This window comes from Alligator sinensis, unplaced genomic scaffold (genome assembly GCF_000455745.1).
Source record: "Alligator sinensis unplaced genomic scaffold, ASM45574v1 scaffold499_1, whole genome shotgun sequence".
Classification (NCBI taxonomy): Eukaryota; Metazoa; Chordata; order Crocodylia; family Alligatoridae; genus Alligator; species Alligator sinensis.
The window spans coordinates 163,620-181,518 of NW_005841864.1; the positions used below are offsets into that span (position 1 = coordinate 163,620).

At 43.7% G+C, this 17,899-nt stretch overlaps 1 protein-coding gene across 1 annotated transcript in view; it reads right to left on the bottom strand.

Annotated features, from left to right (window-relative positions):
• The window catches only part of KCNQ5 (potassium voltage-gated channel subfamily Q member 5), a 202,803-nt gene that overhangs the window by 13,724 nt on the left and 171,180 nt on the right, over positions 1–17,899 (bottom strand). Inside the window, exon 11 of the mRNA XM_025191141.1 lies at positions 11,836–11,944. Coding sequence (XP_025046926.1) covers positions 11,836–11,944 — 109 coding nt within the window. The remainder of the gene's footprint in view (positions 1–11,835; positions 11,945–17,899) is intronic.

Genomic DNA, 17,899 nt, shown 5'->3' on the forward strand with positions numbered 1-17,899 from the left:
GCCCCGAGGGTGGGGGGGGGGGGGGGGGGGGGCAAGCGCCCCTCCTGACTAAGGTGGCACCAGTCGCCTATATGTTGATTAGCTCCAAAAAGCCCTAAGTGGACACTGTTCTGCCTGTCCCAGTGAAATTGGAAACACAGACACCTCTCAGCATCAGCTAGCACAGCACTTCTCAACCTTTTGCACCTTATGTCCCACCAACCATTTTGTCAAAAAACCCTGGACACATGAATGGCGCATGCCCCCAGTGGCTGGGGAGGCATGGCGGTGGCGGGAGTGTGGCGGTGGGAGTGCGGCAGCAGTAAGTGGGGGAGCTCTCGCAGATGCCACCGGCACTGGTGGGGGGATGGGGTGGCGAGCACTGACCCAGGGTTGGTGATCACCCACAGGCACTGACGGCAGGGTCAGCAGCGGCCAGTAGGAATCATGGACTGCCCACAGATGCTGCCGGCAGTCTCGGTGGCAGGGTGGTGAGTGGCAGCCGCCTGCAGGTTCCTTTTTGCAGGAGGTGCACGTCTACCCATGTGCACCCCCTACACGTCACCCCTGCCTGGTCCTGCCATGGTAAAAACAAAACCCCGCTTTTTACAAGAAGTGTATTTTTATATTTACATGCATTTTAGTATTATATTAATCATTAATAGAAAATGCTAAGGACATTAAAAACTAAAAACTAGAAACTGCAATAATTTTGTTGAGAATGTTTAATTGCTGTAATTGTAGAAAACAAAAAAAAATAATTCTATTAGCAGAAATGAGATAATAATGTAGTAATTATTGAGAAACCTGTGGTTGTGTTTCATTAACAAGTATGTCAATTCTTGGGGTAATGTTTGAATTAGTGACTAGAAGAGCTGCTTTTAGTTGAAGACGGGTTCTTTCCTTCATTTTTACCGTTGCCATGGCAGAGAGGGCCTGCTCACAAAGAGTTTTTAAATCGGGTAATGAGTTGAAGTCCTACCTACAGGACCTTTGTGTCCCACCAGTGAGAAACACTAAACTAGCATACCATGTGCCTAGGGTCCGTGGGGCTGGGGTCCATGCTGCGGAGGATGGGAGGGAGGGAGGTGGGGGATTCCTGCTTGAGCAGTGAGCAGTCATGGGGGGTGGCATGGGGAAGCCAGGCAGACCTTGTTGTGCCTGTATTCTCCGCCAAAGCTCTGGCTAGGAAGCAGGGGGGTGAGGCCAGCTCTGCTCTCTGGAGCAGACAGCACAGCCCAGGGCTGCAAAGCATCTGGGATGCTCGAGGACTCTGGTTTAACTTAAACCACACCAGGAAGGGGTCTAGGACAGACTGCATAAACCAGTTGGACCCAAATCAGTTAAGTATGATACTACATTCAACCAGGTTTATCTTAAACCAGTTTCAGCCATTTTGAAACTGGTTTATGTGCACTGAACTTATTCTGATGACTTAAACTGGTTTATGTGTAATGTGTGTCCTTAGCCAAAGAGTCAAGCCATGGAAGTAGGCCCGGCCACTCTCCTCCCCACCCCCTGCCCACCCTTCCCCCAATTAACTATGCTATTGCAAAGACCAGGTCTAACAAAAAACAAGTTAAATGCTCCAGTGTCTACATTTAAGGAACCTGCCCCATACTATGAAATATAAACCTTAGAGTTTATGTATCTAGACTCCCTGTATAATGCATAGGGGGAGTTAGGCACCAAAGACATTTTTACACATGCTGCAGGGGTGGGTGTGTGTCGGGGGGGAGGGGTTTAATTAGAGTAGTTCCAAGATTTGCTCCAATTAAAACACCCACAGTGCCTCATGTATCAGGGTCCCTGTTTTTCAAAATGGCAACGGGGGCGCTTTAACTAAAGCTCGGTGAATGAGTTTTAGTTAAAGTGCCCCTGCTGCCATTTTGAAGTGCAGAGATGCTGATACATGAGATGTGGAGGCTGGTGGAGTACGCTAATTAGCATGCTTCAGCAGACTCGATTAATCATGTTAGAGTAGCCTCCCCACATGTGTACAGGCACCCTAAGATCGGTGATTCAAAACACCCAGAAGCTGAATGCAGAGCCACTTAGAGTTTACCAACAGGAAATGCTAAACACAGCAGTGTGTCTGAACTCCCATCCCTCTCTGGTACATAGGTCCGCGAGTCAGGGTTGTAAGGGAGCACTAGGCTGTACGTTAGGCTGGGCAGGGGCACCTTCCGTTCCAGCTATTGAAATTGAAACACTGTGCAGCAACCAATACAAGATTTGCAGGACCAGAAGGAGAGCAAGCAAAAAAGAGCATGACTGTAGTCTAGTGGACAGAGCACTCAGCTGGGAGAAGGGCGCCCTAGGTTCTAGTCCCTCTTCCTAGGACTGTTTCTGTACTTTATCTAATGACTGTTTTATGCACAGTACAAAAACAGTGCTAGGACAGAGCCAAAATATACATCTCCCGAGAGGGTTCTAACTAGAGATTTTCAGAATAACGCTCCCTCTTGTTTACTCTTCTTCTGGCTCCATGGACCTTGCAGTTTTGCTGCAGTGTAGTCAGCTTCAACAAGAGGAGTTGATGGAGCCACCATCCAGTGCACCTTAAAAGCCTGATGGTTAGTGTAACCTCATAGGAAGAGAGAGGTGAGTGAATCCCCCAGGTTGAGGAGACTATAGCATCCAGTTGTTCCAACTTCTGGGCAAATGTTCTAACCACTGGCTGGCGGAACAACCTCCTTGGTAATTTTTTTTGAATGAAGGAGCCATGTCCCCTGTGTTTTGTACTGACCTGAATGCTGTTGGTGTATTCAGTGCCCTCCTACCAGTTCAGGACCCTCAAAGGGTTTAGGTGCTGTTTGGGACATGCATCGAAGACGAAGCAGCAGGTTCCCAGGGAACATACAGGTCAAGAAGAGAGGTGCCTCACAAGCTAAGATGTCTCTGGAGTTATGCAGGTGTTCTTTGGATTTCAATTTTGGACCACCAAGTAGGCACTTAAGTGGACTTAGGTGGCTAAGTGTGATTCTATTCCACCCTGCTTGAGTTTCGAAACATCTGTTAATACATGTTTTTGTAACAACCATCATCTCACCCTTCAGACTGAATTACAAAAAAGCAGAAACCCACCCACCTTTTGTATTTCCCGTTTTTCAGACAGCTTAAGCCAGAATGAATATAATCAGAGTTAGGCACTTATGTCCATTTATGCGCCTACTAGGTTGGATAGTCTGGTCCTAAAGTCCACACAAATCGGGTTTTTGCCATCTAACTCCTTTTTTGTTTAATGTGGCCCTGAGTAACAATGGTGTTTTGGAGCTCAGTCTGACTCTAGCTATTTGAGAAAAATATGTTTAAAGATGTCACAATTTCTTCAATACTTCATGGTAAAATATTTTGTTATATCATCCGATGGTTTAAAAATGAGAGTCTTTTCCCTTGCCTCCACTGGAACTAGAAGTCCCCTGAGCCTATTGATTTATAATTTACTTCAATGGAAGTAGAATTAGCCTAATGCTGACTGCTTTGACAAAATCACACCCATAATGAGTATTTGCATTTCTTTCCAGAAATGAGGTCTCATAGTAATTACACCTGCTCTTATTTGGTCATTTTCAGGGTTTTTAAATAGCATTTAGGGCCTTTCTTCACAGCCCCATGAAGTCAGTGGAAAATATTTCACTGATTTAAATAGGCTTCAGAATAGGCCCTTATTGCCTTTAGCTTTGTACTTTGGATGTGTAAAGTTTCCTACTAAATTCCAAGGACACATGTAAAACATCTAACAGCAGGCAGGAGACGTATATAGAACTTTACTCTCTTTCTGTTTCTTAAAAGGAGCCATATAAGTCAGTCTGTTTTTTTTTAATTCTGAAATATCTATTTATGTAATAGATTGTAATAGGTGCAGGCATCCAGTATACATGTTTACGATAACTTGATAGTTTAAAAAAATGAAATAATATAATTATAAATAGGATATTTGAGTTTCTTTTAGTTTAAAAGTAGTTTTTTGGCCAATTTGTACATGTTCTTATGCAATAAAATGAAGGGTCTGATTCCACAAACATTTACACATTTGAAAAACTTGCATTAAATGGACACCTGACACATGAGCAGTTATTTATATGCTCAGGCATTTGAAGAATTGGGCTTTATGGTAATCACTAGGCAATAAATACTAGTACATTTTCTAATTATACCACAAGGGGGCAAGAAAGACCCATCATAAACCTAGCTGTAAATTGAGCAGAACACCATGAGTCTATTTGAACTCTAAGAAGAAATAATTTAAAAAATAAACATATGAAATGGTGAACTTCCTAAAGCTTTTTGAAATCCTAATGCTTGTTGGGGTTTTTTTTCCTCAAAATCATTGTATTAAATATAGCAGGTTATTTTTTTATTCCGAACATAATGTGATAAATGATGCATCATGTACTAAACTCATCTAGCAACCTGGGGTGAAAGGCAACTGTACCATGAAAATTAACCAGAAATTATGGCCCAATTCAGCAAAACATTATAAAAAAGAGAGCAAAAGCTACATTATTTTGGGTTGGGCTGAGTTCCAAATACTTTGATATTAAAATGTTTCACATCAGCCTTTATTTAGGTTTCCAAAAATGTCTTCATTACTTACTTAGCATATTTATTGAGGCAAACTGCCAGGTAAGGCTTAGTTATGGTTTCCCCTGAACAAATACTATAGATCCCTAAAGAACAATACTATTTATTTATTAGCTTTGTATGCTGCCCTTCCCAAAAGAGGCTCAGGCCAGCTTATAATAGAAACCAGTCTAATTATAAAGAGAGAGACAAATATTAAAATAGCATGCAATAGAACAAATTCCCCAGACAATGCCTCCAAAAATTAACCACTCCAGCTTGAATGCTTGACCAAATACAAAGGTTGTACAATACTTTTGGAAGGTTGCCAGATGATCTTGGAGGGATCACTGGGGAAGGAATTCTAGAGTTGAGGAGCAACTACTGAGAATAATGTCCCATGTGAAATGGGAATAATGTCCCATGGGAATAATGTCCCATGTTCCAAATGAACTTGACACAGATGCTATTTGCAACAGGTTTCATGTGGCAATGGATTACAACAGAACATAAGGGAAAAGATACTTTTTTAGGTGTGTAGGGTCCAAACCATTTAGAGTCTTAGAAGTGAAAATCATCACCTGGAATTATAACCAGAAAGCTACTGGACCTTGGAGCATTGGAGTAATGTGCTCCTTGTGACCCATCCCTGTCAGAAGGCAGGCAACTGTGTTTTGTACCAGCTGTAGCTTCTGGATGGTCCACAAGGGCAGCCACATGTAGAATGTATTGCAGTAGTCTGGCCTCAAGGTTATGAAATTATGGATGATGGTGGCCACATCTCAGTCTGAAAGAAAGCCTTCTCACCAGAATGGAGTTGGTGAAAGGCACTCCAAGCCACTGACACAACCTGAAATGCTAGGTGCAGCAAATTATCCAGGAAGATCCAGGGCTGTGAACCTAAGTGAAAAAAGATGGCTGAACCACATCAATAATAGATTTCCCTATGCTCCCTGCCCAGGTCATGCAGTCTACTAACTACCAGTAGCTTTGTCTTATCTTAATTCAGCTTCATTTGGTTCATCCATATCAAGTTCCCAACTGTGGCCAGGGATTGGTTAAGGACAGAGACTGCAGGGCCTGGGTAAGACAAAAAAAAGGGAGTGAGATGGGTGTCATCAGTACACTGGCACCTCACTACAAATCTCCATGTGATCTTGTCCAGTGGCCTTAGATAGACATTGAAGAGGAGGGACAATGAGATGATACTCTGGGAAATGCACAGGAAATGTCCCAAGGGGACAATGAGCACTTGCCCATCACTGCTCTCTGGAGCTCCCTGCTAGTAAAGAACAGAACCAATTAGGAGCAGTCTCATGAATAGTCACCAGATCATGGAAACACATTATCCATATCTCATGATCAACTGTATCAAATGCTGATGAAAGATCTAATAGCAGTGGTACTCAATCTTTTTGCCTTGAGGACCAGGTGGGTGGTGAGGGGCAGGTCTGTGGGCCAGATCGGCACCCACCCACCAGCATCTGACCCCATGCTGCCTCCACTTGGCCTTACACGCTCAGATCAGGCCCCATGTGAACTCAGCTGGCCCCCACACACTAGAATAAGACCTTAGGGCCCTGCACTGCCCCTACCTGGCACCATGTGCTGGGATTGGGCCCTGTGCTGCCCCTGTGCACTGTGGTTAGGTAGTGGCACCCTGTACCCAGGGCCACATTATCCAGCCCACAGGGCTCCCCATGGGTCTAGAAATTTGGCATCAAGGGAGTACTGCCACCGCTCCCCTACTGCCAAATTTTTGCACTTGTGGGGAGCCCCATGGGCTGGATGATTTGAAGCTGGGGGCCAGATCTGGGCCACGGGCCAGGGGTTGAGTACTCTGTCTAATAGGATCAACAGAGTACAGTTTCCCTGCTGATCTCTATGGGAAGATCATCAACCCAGGCCAGAAGCACAGTCTTTGTACTATATCCAGGATAAAAGCAAGACTGGCAGGGGTTCAGGAATATGATAGCACCCAGATGCCCCTCAAGCTATCAAGCAACTACTCATTCAATGAGCTTCCCCAAAAAGGGGAAGTTGAAAACTGGGTGATAGCTGGCTGGGGAACCATCATCAAGAGATAATTTTTTGAGTAGGGGCTAGAAAATTGCAGACTTAGGAATGTTTGGAACCCTGCCTCCCTAAAGGGAGGCACTGATAATACTCAGCAGCAGTGGCTCCAATTTTTCTCCCAGCTGTCTCTTATAAGCCAGGATGGGCATGGGTCCATTTTGCAACTGGTTGCCTGCATTCCTCCAAGCACATCATCCGCACTGGTGGGTGGCAACAATTGAAACTAATTCATATTAACCAGACAAGACAGAATTTCCACAATCTGAGACACTGACTGCAGCTAAGCTGGCGATCCCCAAGACAAGCTGGATATGCATGATTTTGTCTGAAAGTAGGTGGCAAACTCATCACAGTGGACTGATGATGACTTGGTTTCCTGGAGACGACTTAGATTTTCACCACCCGGAACAGTTCCACCACAATGCACTTTGCAGATGTAATGGCAATGGAGAAGGAAAACATCTTTGGTGCTGCCACTCTCACTGCCATGGCACAGTCCTTTACCAACTGTACCACAGTTGGTCAGCTTTGGCATGAGTTGTGAGCCACCTGCACTCTAACCATCTGACCTCCTACCTCAGATCTTTCATATACCAGTGGGGTCTGTACTGCTGCAGTATTGGGGATGGGTGTCTAGGTGCCACTGTATCTGTGGCCAAGGCCAGTATGCTATTTAAAAATTCAATTGGCCATTGACAGAGTAGCCATTGAGGTCAGCGGGAATATCCCCCAGACAGTTCTCAAATCCCACCAGCTCAATGAGTCTCTGTGGGCAGACTAACTTAACTGGTCTACCAGCAAATGATCATTATATCGAAATATTATCAAATATGTAAGCAGTACAAAAAAAAATTATAGAAACAGATTCCTTTTCTATGAGAAAATTATAGTTCTGTCTCATCATTTGTAATTTGTATCTTTCCTTGTGTATGCTGCATATGTTCTTCCCCATTTGTGTCACCAGTCACAGTATTAAATACTGTTCAATATGGTACTTATTAGTACTCCTTACCGTGAATGGGTCTCAGGGTACTGGGGTTTGGTTGTCTGACCATGGTTAGGACAAAAATCTATAACCAGGATATTTGCTGAGAGTCAGAAGCCAAAGTCAGGAACCAGATAACAAACCAAAAGTCTGGAGAAGGGTTTGAAGCAACAGTTGCAAACTTAAACTAGCTATGGAACAACTTGAGATATGCTCTAAATACCAGAACTAGGTTTCACACAAGTCAGTCTCACAGGGGGACCCAATCTGTGGTTATCATATCCCAGCTGAGAGATCCTGTTGTCTAGCATGTGCTCCTAAGACTCACCTGGGAGAGGCTGGAGGCCCCCTCTGTACACCTGAATTTGGTATCGGCAGATGGAGAACCTGCGGCATATAATCATAACAAGTCGGTTGTATTTCTGATGTTTGCCCAGTGCATTGACTTGCCCAGAGCTGGTATTCCTCATTGTGTATGTCAGGAGCTGAAAAGTTAGCTCTGTGACATTCTTCTGTCTTCAGTGAGTCCCATGAGAATCACTCCTACTCACTCCTAAGCACTGGCCCCACTTATAATCACTCTTAACCACTGGCCCTCTGGTCTTTGTCATTAGGGCCCTACCTTGAAAGCCACCTAGGTCATCACCAAGAAACTGCCTCATAAACCTCTGTCAGATCCAGCCTACCCACCTCCAAAATATACAGGCAAGGAACTGGAAGGCATGGGATATACAGGCAAGGAACTCAGACTCTTGATGCTCTTGATGCCAGGGACAAACTGGCAGCTCCTGCACAAAGCTGTGAACAGAGGTATGTTTATGGCCTGGTTACAAGAGCTTTCCAACACTTGCTCCTTTCTTGGTAAGAAGGAGACTCTGGAACACTTTAAGGTAGGTTGTACCAGGCTGGAGCCCATGAATTATTTCTACCTGATTTCATTTTGAGGAGAAATACAGGTTCCTCATGTTAAGCTTGGCTATATTTCTACCTTCACATTTTAATTCACTCACACCACATCAATGGCCTCATCCAATTATGAGAGCTTGTCAACCTTCTCCTGTTCTGACTCCAATCTTGGAGCTGGCCCTGGCAGCAGGCAGCTGCCCAGGGCAGGGCACAATGTCCCAGCTGCAGCTCTGATCTTGAGATCAGGGCTGGCAGCTGCCTGTTGCAGGAGCAGGAATATTGTCCCAGCCTTAGCTCCAAGATCAGAGCTGGTCCCGGCCCCCTCTCTGATCAGCTGATCAGAGCAGGGGCTGGGAAGCAAGCAGCTGCCCGGGGGAGGGGACAGTTCTCCCGTCCCCTGTTGCTTGAACTGACCAGGAGCAATTTGCCAGTCAGCTGTGTAACAATGCACTAATTAATCAGCTAATGCACAGTAAATCTACTACCTGTATTTACAGGTAGTAGAAAACTGTGTGTTAGCCTATTTTAATGTACAGCAGCTGCTGTGCACAGTTACAGAGCAACATTTTACTGTGCAGTAGATTAGTCTACAGGGCAGTAAAGCATCTTATATAGACACACCCGGCACGTTCTGTCAGCAGGATGACACTGAGGGAACTGAGACTGATACACAGCTGTCCTGTTCTTTATGAGCAAGTATATGAGGTACCACAGGACACGTGCACCATGACAGACACTGCTGTTCAAAAACACCTCTAGTATCATGGACCTGAGGCTTCCGTGCATATACTACAGAATTCAACTACAACATCCCAAAGAAGAACTCTGACTTCCTGGATTGTTTTTGAGATACAGAAGTAACTCTCCTCTGCTGCCAAAGACAGTTTTTTTTCTTTTTCTACTATGAAGATACACAAGATGTGTGCCCACTTTAAAAAGTGTGACTGTCTGTAACAGGCTTGGGTGAGCTCTCTCCCTGGAGTCTGGTGTCTCTAGTGGCCTGACTAGCCGGTTGGTGTTCCCACACTTCCTCTGCCTCCTATTTCTCACTTGCCATGGCTTGCTGTTAATGATAAAAAAGGGGAGCCTGCCTATGGAAGCTGGGGTGGCCTACTCCTTGGTGCCTGTTATCTCTTTTTCTCTCACTCCATGGGTCTACTCCCTCTTTAAGAGGGCCTTGGTCACTTTAGGGGCTAGCATTGTGACCTCCAGCCACCCCCATAGTCATGCTCATGCTTTGCAGATACCAATCAGTGTTTTGGGAGGGGGCCCCTGGCCCTGACTTTGCACTTGGCCCCACAAGGATCAAACTTCTATTGGGGCTTCCACCTTCCTGACTTCATCCCTTTTTTCTAGCTGGGCCCTACTACCCAGGTCCACTGTCCTGGACCTCAGCTTCTGGTCTCCAGCTCTGTCTCACCCTTTTGGGCTCTGGGCCCCCGGCCTTCATGTGGCAGCCCTTAGGGCCCCAAACCTCACTATGCAGCTTGCATGCTGCTCTGTCCCACCTGGAGTCCCTGATTAGACAGACCTCTCTAAGACCTAGATTAGACCACCCTCATTAGACAGCTCTATGCTGGGTCCCTCTCAGGCACTCCTGTGGCCTCCAAAGCACCCCCGTAGCCACAACCTAGTCCATTGGTCTTAAACTTAAGCATAACTACATGACCTATAAGCAAACAGAAATGTAAAGAAACTGCTTCGACAACAGCTCTCCCTGACTCTGGGTCAATACCCTACCGCTAGCTATTTTTCTTAGCTGTCTCTTGTTTTTGCTTTTGCGGGTAGCTTCGGTGTCCATAGGCCCATTTCCTGCAGTCAGTTTCCCTGGAAGTTCCACTTCCTCCAGCATGCAGGGCCAGACTGCCCCTTCTGGCTGAGGGCCTGTGCTTATATGGCTCAAGGTCCCACCCCCTTCCCATCATGTAACTCCTCAGCCAGACACAGGAGGTGCCCCTTTAACGAAGGACCAGCCTTGTAGTCCTCTGCTGCAGCTCCACACAGCCAGTTTACCAGGGGCTCCTGTTACTTTAAAAGAGTGCAGCAGGGTAAGCTGGCTGTGTGGAGCTGCAGCAGAGGAGCACAGGCTGGGGCTCCTGTTACTTTACAGCGTAGTAAATACAACCCTGGGTAGGGAGTTTTTTTGTGTGTAGCAGCACATGTGTAGATACTGCCCCTGGCTGGCTGCACATGGAGCATGCTGACCCCCCAAAACCCCTGCCAGCCCAGGCAGCTCCAACAGGGCTCCACGTGTTGCACATGAATAAACTCTGAAGCAATATACTCCAGAGTTTTTTGCTTCTAGGCACACATTCAAACAGTGCTCCCAGGAGCAAAAGACTCCAGAGCAATAAGCTCCAAAGTTTATTTGTGTGCATTAAATTTCATGTGTAGATGTGCCCAGAGACAAAAAAAACAACACATTCATGATCAGATTATGCCCAGCTGCTCCACAAGTGAACGAGATTTGGAGGAGAGAGATAAGAAACTGTCCTGATATTAACTCCATGGTGCAATAGTAGACTACAATAATAGTCACTGCCTTCGTTGTGTTCATCCAAATACAGCCATAAATATGTGATTCATGCCATATGTGGCCATGCTAGCCAGTACTGAATATATTTGGAACATAAAGTAAAGCTATGCATTAATTGCCATCAGTAGATTCAACAAAACAAAATGTTAGCTTATATCCTAAGTGCATTCAATACTTTTACATTTCTCACAGTCTTCCCCACAAGAGGCTCACAAGAAGCATGGGAAGGTAGTGAGAGGTAGGGCTACAGCTGGCCAGGAACTTTTCATCAGAATTTTGCTAAAAATCTGAATTTCCATGGGATAATCAAAAAAACCAGAATTATCCAGGGAATACAGGTCAGTGGTAGACTTCCTGCTTTGAATGTAGGAGGCCCAAGATTCAATCCCCAGCATCTCCAGAGGGGCTTAGAAATGATATAATTAATAAACAATGTAAGTTATTAGAAATATTGTAAATTTGCCAGGCATGGCAATGTACATTCAGTAAAATAACATCAAAATGGTAAGGACACTGAATTACAGAAAGTAAACTGGAAATCAAGCCTCACTTTTCTCTGTCTTGTCCTGTTCAAAAGTCACACATTGTACTAAATGTATTTTTAAAGCTGAAAAGATGTTAGCTTAGAGCTGACAAAATAGTTTAACTTTTAATATTGATGAGTAGGTATGGGTAGATAAATTATACTAACATATTACTAGTGACATAAAGATCATAACCCTATAATGATTTCAACAATGAGCTACAGATCTTTCAAATATTTCTTCACTTACTATTTTTTACCTACCTGATAGCTCTAATGACAGTTTTAAGTGCTGGGGTGAGATCTTCTACTGATACGTCACATTGACATCCTCTCTCATCATAAATATCATCTGTTCCAAGAGTGGTATCAGCTGCAAGAAGGAAAAGAAAGCTAAACAGCAAGTACTTTAAGACAAAACAAATATACATTTCCATAGCTTTTTAACCATCAGAAAATGGCAAGGTTTTGGAATTGCCATCTAAAAAGAGTAGTAATTACTTTAGAGATGGAGTACTATCAGTTTCTGATAGGGATTATATGATGTGGTTGATTGTGATGGCAGGGGACTGGACTCAAGTGACAGAGAAGACCCTTCCAAACCTACTTCAATGTTATCTAGCCTGGGAAACAAAGGGCCCAGTTCTGTGGTTTTGTTTCCACCTTTACTTTGAGACCAAACGAAAAAATAGAAATTAGAGTGGAAAAAAGTCACTGCACTTTATTAGATCATTCATCCCCTGTTCCTGTTAGCATATTTGAATGCATTCAAAGTCCAAGTCCATTTGGCACCTCAATATTACCTCATCACACTCTCCATTTTAAGGAGAGGCAATGGGTAATACTGGAAAAATTAGAAGACATTTAATAGATAATCAGGTTGTATTATGATTATGATTACTATTTTATAGCCACATAAATACATAGCATATAACAGAAAAAGTTCCTGTTCCAAACAGCATATTCATTCAGTGTGAGGACAACTGAATGACCAAATGCCCTACTGCAGGTAAAAGTTCTGTTTAACCAAAGGAAGACATGGAATGGATTTCATGCCTGTTCAGCTGGCCTGCATAAATCTTCTTAGCTACTTACGTATTGCATGTTGCTCTCCAGAGATGAGAGATGAAGGCAATCTGCCATGCAGAAAAGCCTTTGTATCCACTATTTACGTAACCCTCTCCACTGTCCTTAACATGCTAGTTTAAGTTACAGCATTATTATTAATGTATTAATTACAATGTTCAAAAGTGTCTTACGTGCCTCAGCAAATATAAAGACAAGAATGCATGCCTGGAACAGCTCACAATCCGAAATAAGGACAAGGCACAGTGGAGAGGTATGCAGGAGAGGAGTAAAACAAGGTCATACATTAAGTTAGGTAGAACATGCATATTTTGAAGGTAAGCAAAACACAGCAGGTTTGGTTTTAGAGTAGACTGTTTCCTCTTAAACACTTCACTCGTTGAATTTCACCCACTGGGGAGTGAATGTATTCAACATATGAGTATATCTGTTTGTCTTAGAAGGTGACTGGAGAACAAGAGTGATGGATGATGGATGAAATATCATTTTCTAGACATGAGCTCATCAGAGGCCTGAGCATCCCAAAAAACAACAGGTGAAACATTGGGAATGGGTGGGAAGCAGTTAGGGAAGAGATCCATATGTGTCTGTAGGCCTGTCAGACAATCAAGCCCAAGCCTTCTATTATAGCTTTATGTTGCATAAAACCAGCAGATGAACAAAAGATGAAAGAAATTTTTATTAGGAAATAGTGCATTGTAATTTGCTGATTTCTTTTAAATCTAGGAAGACAAATATTTTAAGAGACATAGTATTATTGCCAAGCTACCTGCATTGGTATACTTATTGCTGGGTCAGTGTCTCCATCTTATTTCTTTCAAATCTTTAATGCTTATCTTTAAAAACTGCCTTGCTGAAATCTGATAGATAAGCCTGTGTCCATATAGCTAATTTTTGCTTCCAGTGTTAAAAAAAAATACTTGAGATATACTTTAAGACAGGAAGATTGTTGCTTTTTGTCTCACTTTTTTGGATGAGAAATAAACATCAAATTTGGGACACAATTTACTCCCTAGGATGCTGACTCGCACTAAGCTTCTGCTTGGCACAGCTCAGAAAGGAGATGGTAAAGATGACTCTAAGTCACTTTTATGCCTTCTCTGATCCATGGGCTGCAACTGCCTCAGCACAACCTAAAACAGGAATGGACTGATAATTAATATTTCACAAATGAACTTTGAATAACAGAGAGTATATTGCTTGGTCCTCTGCTGCATATTACATATATTACACAATTAACTGATTAATCATGCAATAAATTTAGACTGTCCACACATGCAAAGTAATTATCACATGATAAAAATGACTATCCATCTATAAACAGAGCCAACCAGCTATAAAGTTAGTGCTTAAAAATGTGTAATAACTCTATAGCTGGGTTCTATCCAGCTTTAAGTTGAATTGTAGTAGTGCCCTTGGTCAAGATGACAAGTAAATAGGTGGCACAGTGGGGAGCTAAACTTGTGTCCCTTACTAGTGCCCAAACCTTTGGCACCTTTTGAATCGTACTGAATTGGTACTTCCAGAAGAATCATCTGTTAGCTATAAAAACCAGGAGATGTTCTACAACATCTCTAATCATTCCTTCTTTTCCCTCCCATTCCCCCTTCCCCCCAATAAAAACATCTTTGAAAAAGCCTCAGTTTTATAACCAAAATTGTTTGTTTTAATAAAGAATAATATTAAAAGCTTTGGCAATGTTTTCAAATGATACTTATGATACTATAATGAGACTCAAGGCCTGGAATTATGTGATGTATTCTTCCCTCTGACACTGTTTTACATGCTTTGGCACCAAGGATGCAAAATTATTTTGTGTATAAAGTAGGCAAGCCTCACCATCCTCCTTCCAAATAAAAGGCTTAGATGCCTGCCACCAATATTAACTAGTTGAAATGGACTATGTAATCATTCTGTTATTTTATTTCATGTACATCACCTTGGAGCTCATCTCCACACGTGCTAAAAATTAAAATAATAACTTAAAGCCATAAATAATGATGAACTTTTCACATGCCCCACCCTTCTGTCCCCGATTAGCCTTTCTAATAACTTCCCCCATTGCTGTGATGTCCTAGTTCACTCCTCAGTATTATGGTGAGTCCTTTTATTCCAGTGCTATTCTCATTGATAATCTAGAATCGTATTCTACTCTGTTACAATGGTGCTTATTGGGAAAAGCTGTTCAAGTCAACAATCAATTGTAAGAACAGAAGGAGTGGAGTTTAAAATAAATGTATTTGTAGATGGTGGCCTCTCTGATACAATTTCTGGATCTTGTGCTGAGTGTAGGTTAATTAGTGAAAGAGGTATTTTAGCACAACACACCTGTGCAGAGTTGGCATGGGAACAGAATCATGCTATCTGTGCAGCTTTCTATGTAGTTCACATGCAGATGCAAAGGAAAAAAGACCCTTCAAAATATATTTATAGACACACAATGGAAAGTTCCTGTAAATTTAAGCCAGCACGAAAAAGAGGTGCTGTTCCTAATAAATTACTTTTTTTTTTTTCTAATATTTCCACTAGCATAAGTTTCTCTCAGCATGGCAGAAGCTCAGTACCATATGTGTATGATCCTGCTGAGGAAAAGCTGTAAGCCAGTTGTGTTTCAGATGAGAAACATTCACATTTCTTTATAACACTCAAGGGGAAAAGTTGGAGAAGAATTTGGAAAAATTTCCAATTTAGATTCCCACTGAAATCAAAGTTCATGCTCTGATGAATTTTCCAGTGAAATTTTATGTATGCATCATAGTTTCAAGAAGAGCAGCTCTTTGCAACCTTTTCAGTCCTCTGTGAGTGCATATCTTAGGTAAGAGGCCTGGCTTGCTGCATCTAACTCATGATGGAACCAGGCAGTTTGACTACTTTTAGACTGGGGACACAGACAGAAGTTATATTTTTTGTATGAATGGCCCCCTGAAAGTGCTCTATAGCTGTGCTATGACACACATGCATGGCTGCAGAGCTCTTTAAAAGTGGCTGGTCATGAGACAAATTAACGCTCATCAAATGAGGTATTAGATGAAGGTGCTCCACTTTAGAGCACCTTAGGGAACTTGTTTTCCTTAGCATTAATTTGTGGTGCAATCAGGGCTGAGCTGATGAAGCCCTGTCCTGTCCCTGGGGCTGTCAGCAAGGGACAGGGAGCAAGCTGCCAGCTGGGGTTTACTCAGCCTGAGCTGGAGGGGGCCTGCATATAAAGCACCATGGCTAGGGACAGACATTGAAAAAGCCGGAGTCTGAACTGATTCAACCTTTGCAGGTTAGTGTAACCTGCCTAGGTTGAACCGGTCTGTAACAGCACAGACATTCCTTCTGGACTGAGCCAATGCAGGCATATGGCTGCAGTGGCTCAGGCCAGGAGCGGTGTGGGGCGGGGAGTGAGGGGTGCTAGAGCATGCCCTCCAGTGCAGGGGAGCTGTGCTGGGGGGTGTGGCCAATCTGGGCTGAACTGGCCAGGTAAGGGTTTAATTTCCCGCTCCCTGTCCCACTGGCACGGACCCGATCCGGGTCTGCCAGGCTCTTGCCTAGACCTGTTCATTGTGTATCTGCTGATGTATGAAAAATGCAGTTAGCCTTGTTGATCGCTTCGTCACATTGACAACTCATGTTCATCTTGGAGTCAGCTATGACTCCAAAATCCCTTTCTGCTGCTGTGTTGCTGAGAAGGCCATCCCCCAGCCTGTAAGTGTGTTGGTGGTTCTTTTTGCCCAGGTGCAGCACTTTGTACTTGTCTGTTGAACTGCATCCGATTTCGTTCTGCCCATTTTTCCAACATGTCCAGATGTGCCTGGATTCACTCCCTACCCTCTGGTGTGTTAACTTTGCCCCAGCATTTGGTATCATCTCTGAACTTGAACAGGGTACTCTCCACACCCTCGTCCAAGTCACTGATGAAGACATTGAATAGCACCAATCCAAGGACCGAGCCTTGCAGGACTTCAGTGCCCACATCTTTCCAGGTCAATATCAACCTGTCCACCACCACTCTCTGGGTGCAACCCCTAAGCCAATTTTCCATCCACCTGACCATGCAATCATCTATGTCACAGCCTGTCAGTTTATTTACGAGGACAGAATGAGACACTGTATCAAAGGCCTTCTTAAAGTCTAGGTAGATGACATCTACCTCGACTCCTGCATCTAAGGATTTTGTGACCTGGTCATAAAAAGAAACAAGGTTAATCAGGCAGGATCTACCTGCAATGAATCCATGCTGATTTCCCTTTAGCATTATTTCCCCTGCTGGGCTTCCACAAATGTGATCCTTAATGATTTTTTCCAGCGTTTTCCCAAGGATAGAGGTGAGACTAACTGGCCTATAGTTTCCTGGTTCCTCCCTCCTCCCCTGCTTGAAAATAGGGACCACACTGACCCTTTTATGGTCCTCTGGACCTGACTGGAGCACCATGAGTGCTCGAACAGCCATGCCAGCAGCTCTGCTATGACACTGGCCAATTCCTTCAGCACTCTTGGATGAAGTCTCTCTGGGCTGATTTGAACACATCCCACTGATTTGAACACAAGTGCACCTTCACTAAATCTGCGCTAACAGTTGGTGGACTGGTGTCCCTCCTGTGTCTATATATGATCCAATTGGGAGATTTGTCTTGGTCTAGGGAGATTTTTCCAATTGGGAGATTTGTCTAGGAATACAGATGCAAAGAACGCACAGAAGAGCTTAGCTTTGTCCCCCCTCTCTGTCACCAATTGCCCTAGTTTGTCCTGTAGGGGTCCTATGCTATCCTCCACCTTCCTTTTGCTCCCTACACACCTGAAGAAGGACTTTTTGTTGTCCTTAATTTTTGTTGCCAGCCTAAATTCTAATCCTGTTTTGGCCTTCCTAACTGACTTCCTGCAAGTGCTAGCCAGGGAGGTATACTATTCCTTGGTAGCTACCCCGTTTCCACTGCCTGTATACCTCTTTCTTTGCCTTTAGGCTTTCCTGGACTTCCCTGTTCAGCCAAAAGGGCTTCTTGGCCCCTTTGTCCCCTTTTATGTGTAATGGGATTGTCGCCTTCTGTGCCCGTAGGATCGCTCCCTTGAGGAATGACCACCTTTCCTGGACCCCCATTCCTCCAATGCTCTTGAGCTTTAATGCCTCACTAACTAATCTCCTGAGCAAAGTAGCTCAGGAGATACAAAGTAGCTCTTCATACAAAGTAGCTTTTAATTGCCAAAAGCATCGTAGTATTAAGGAAAATTGGTTAACACAACAAAGAATCCTATATGCATA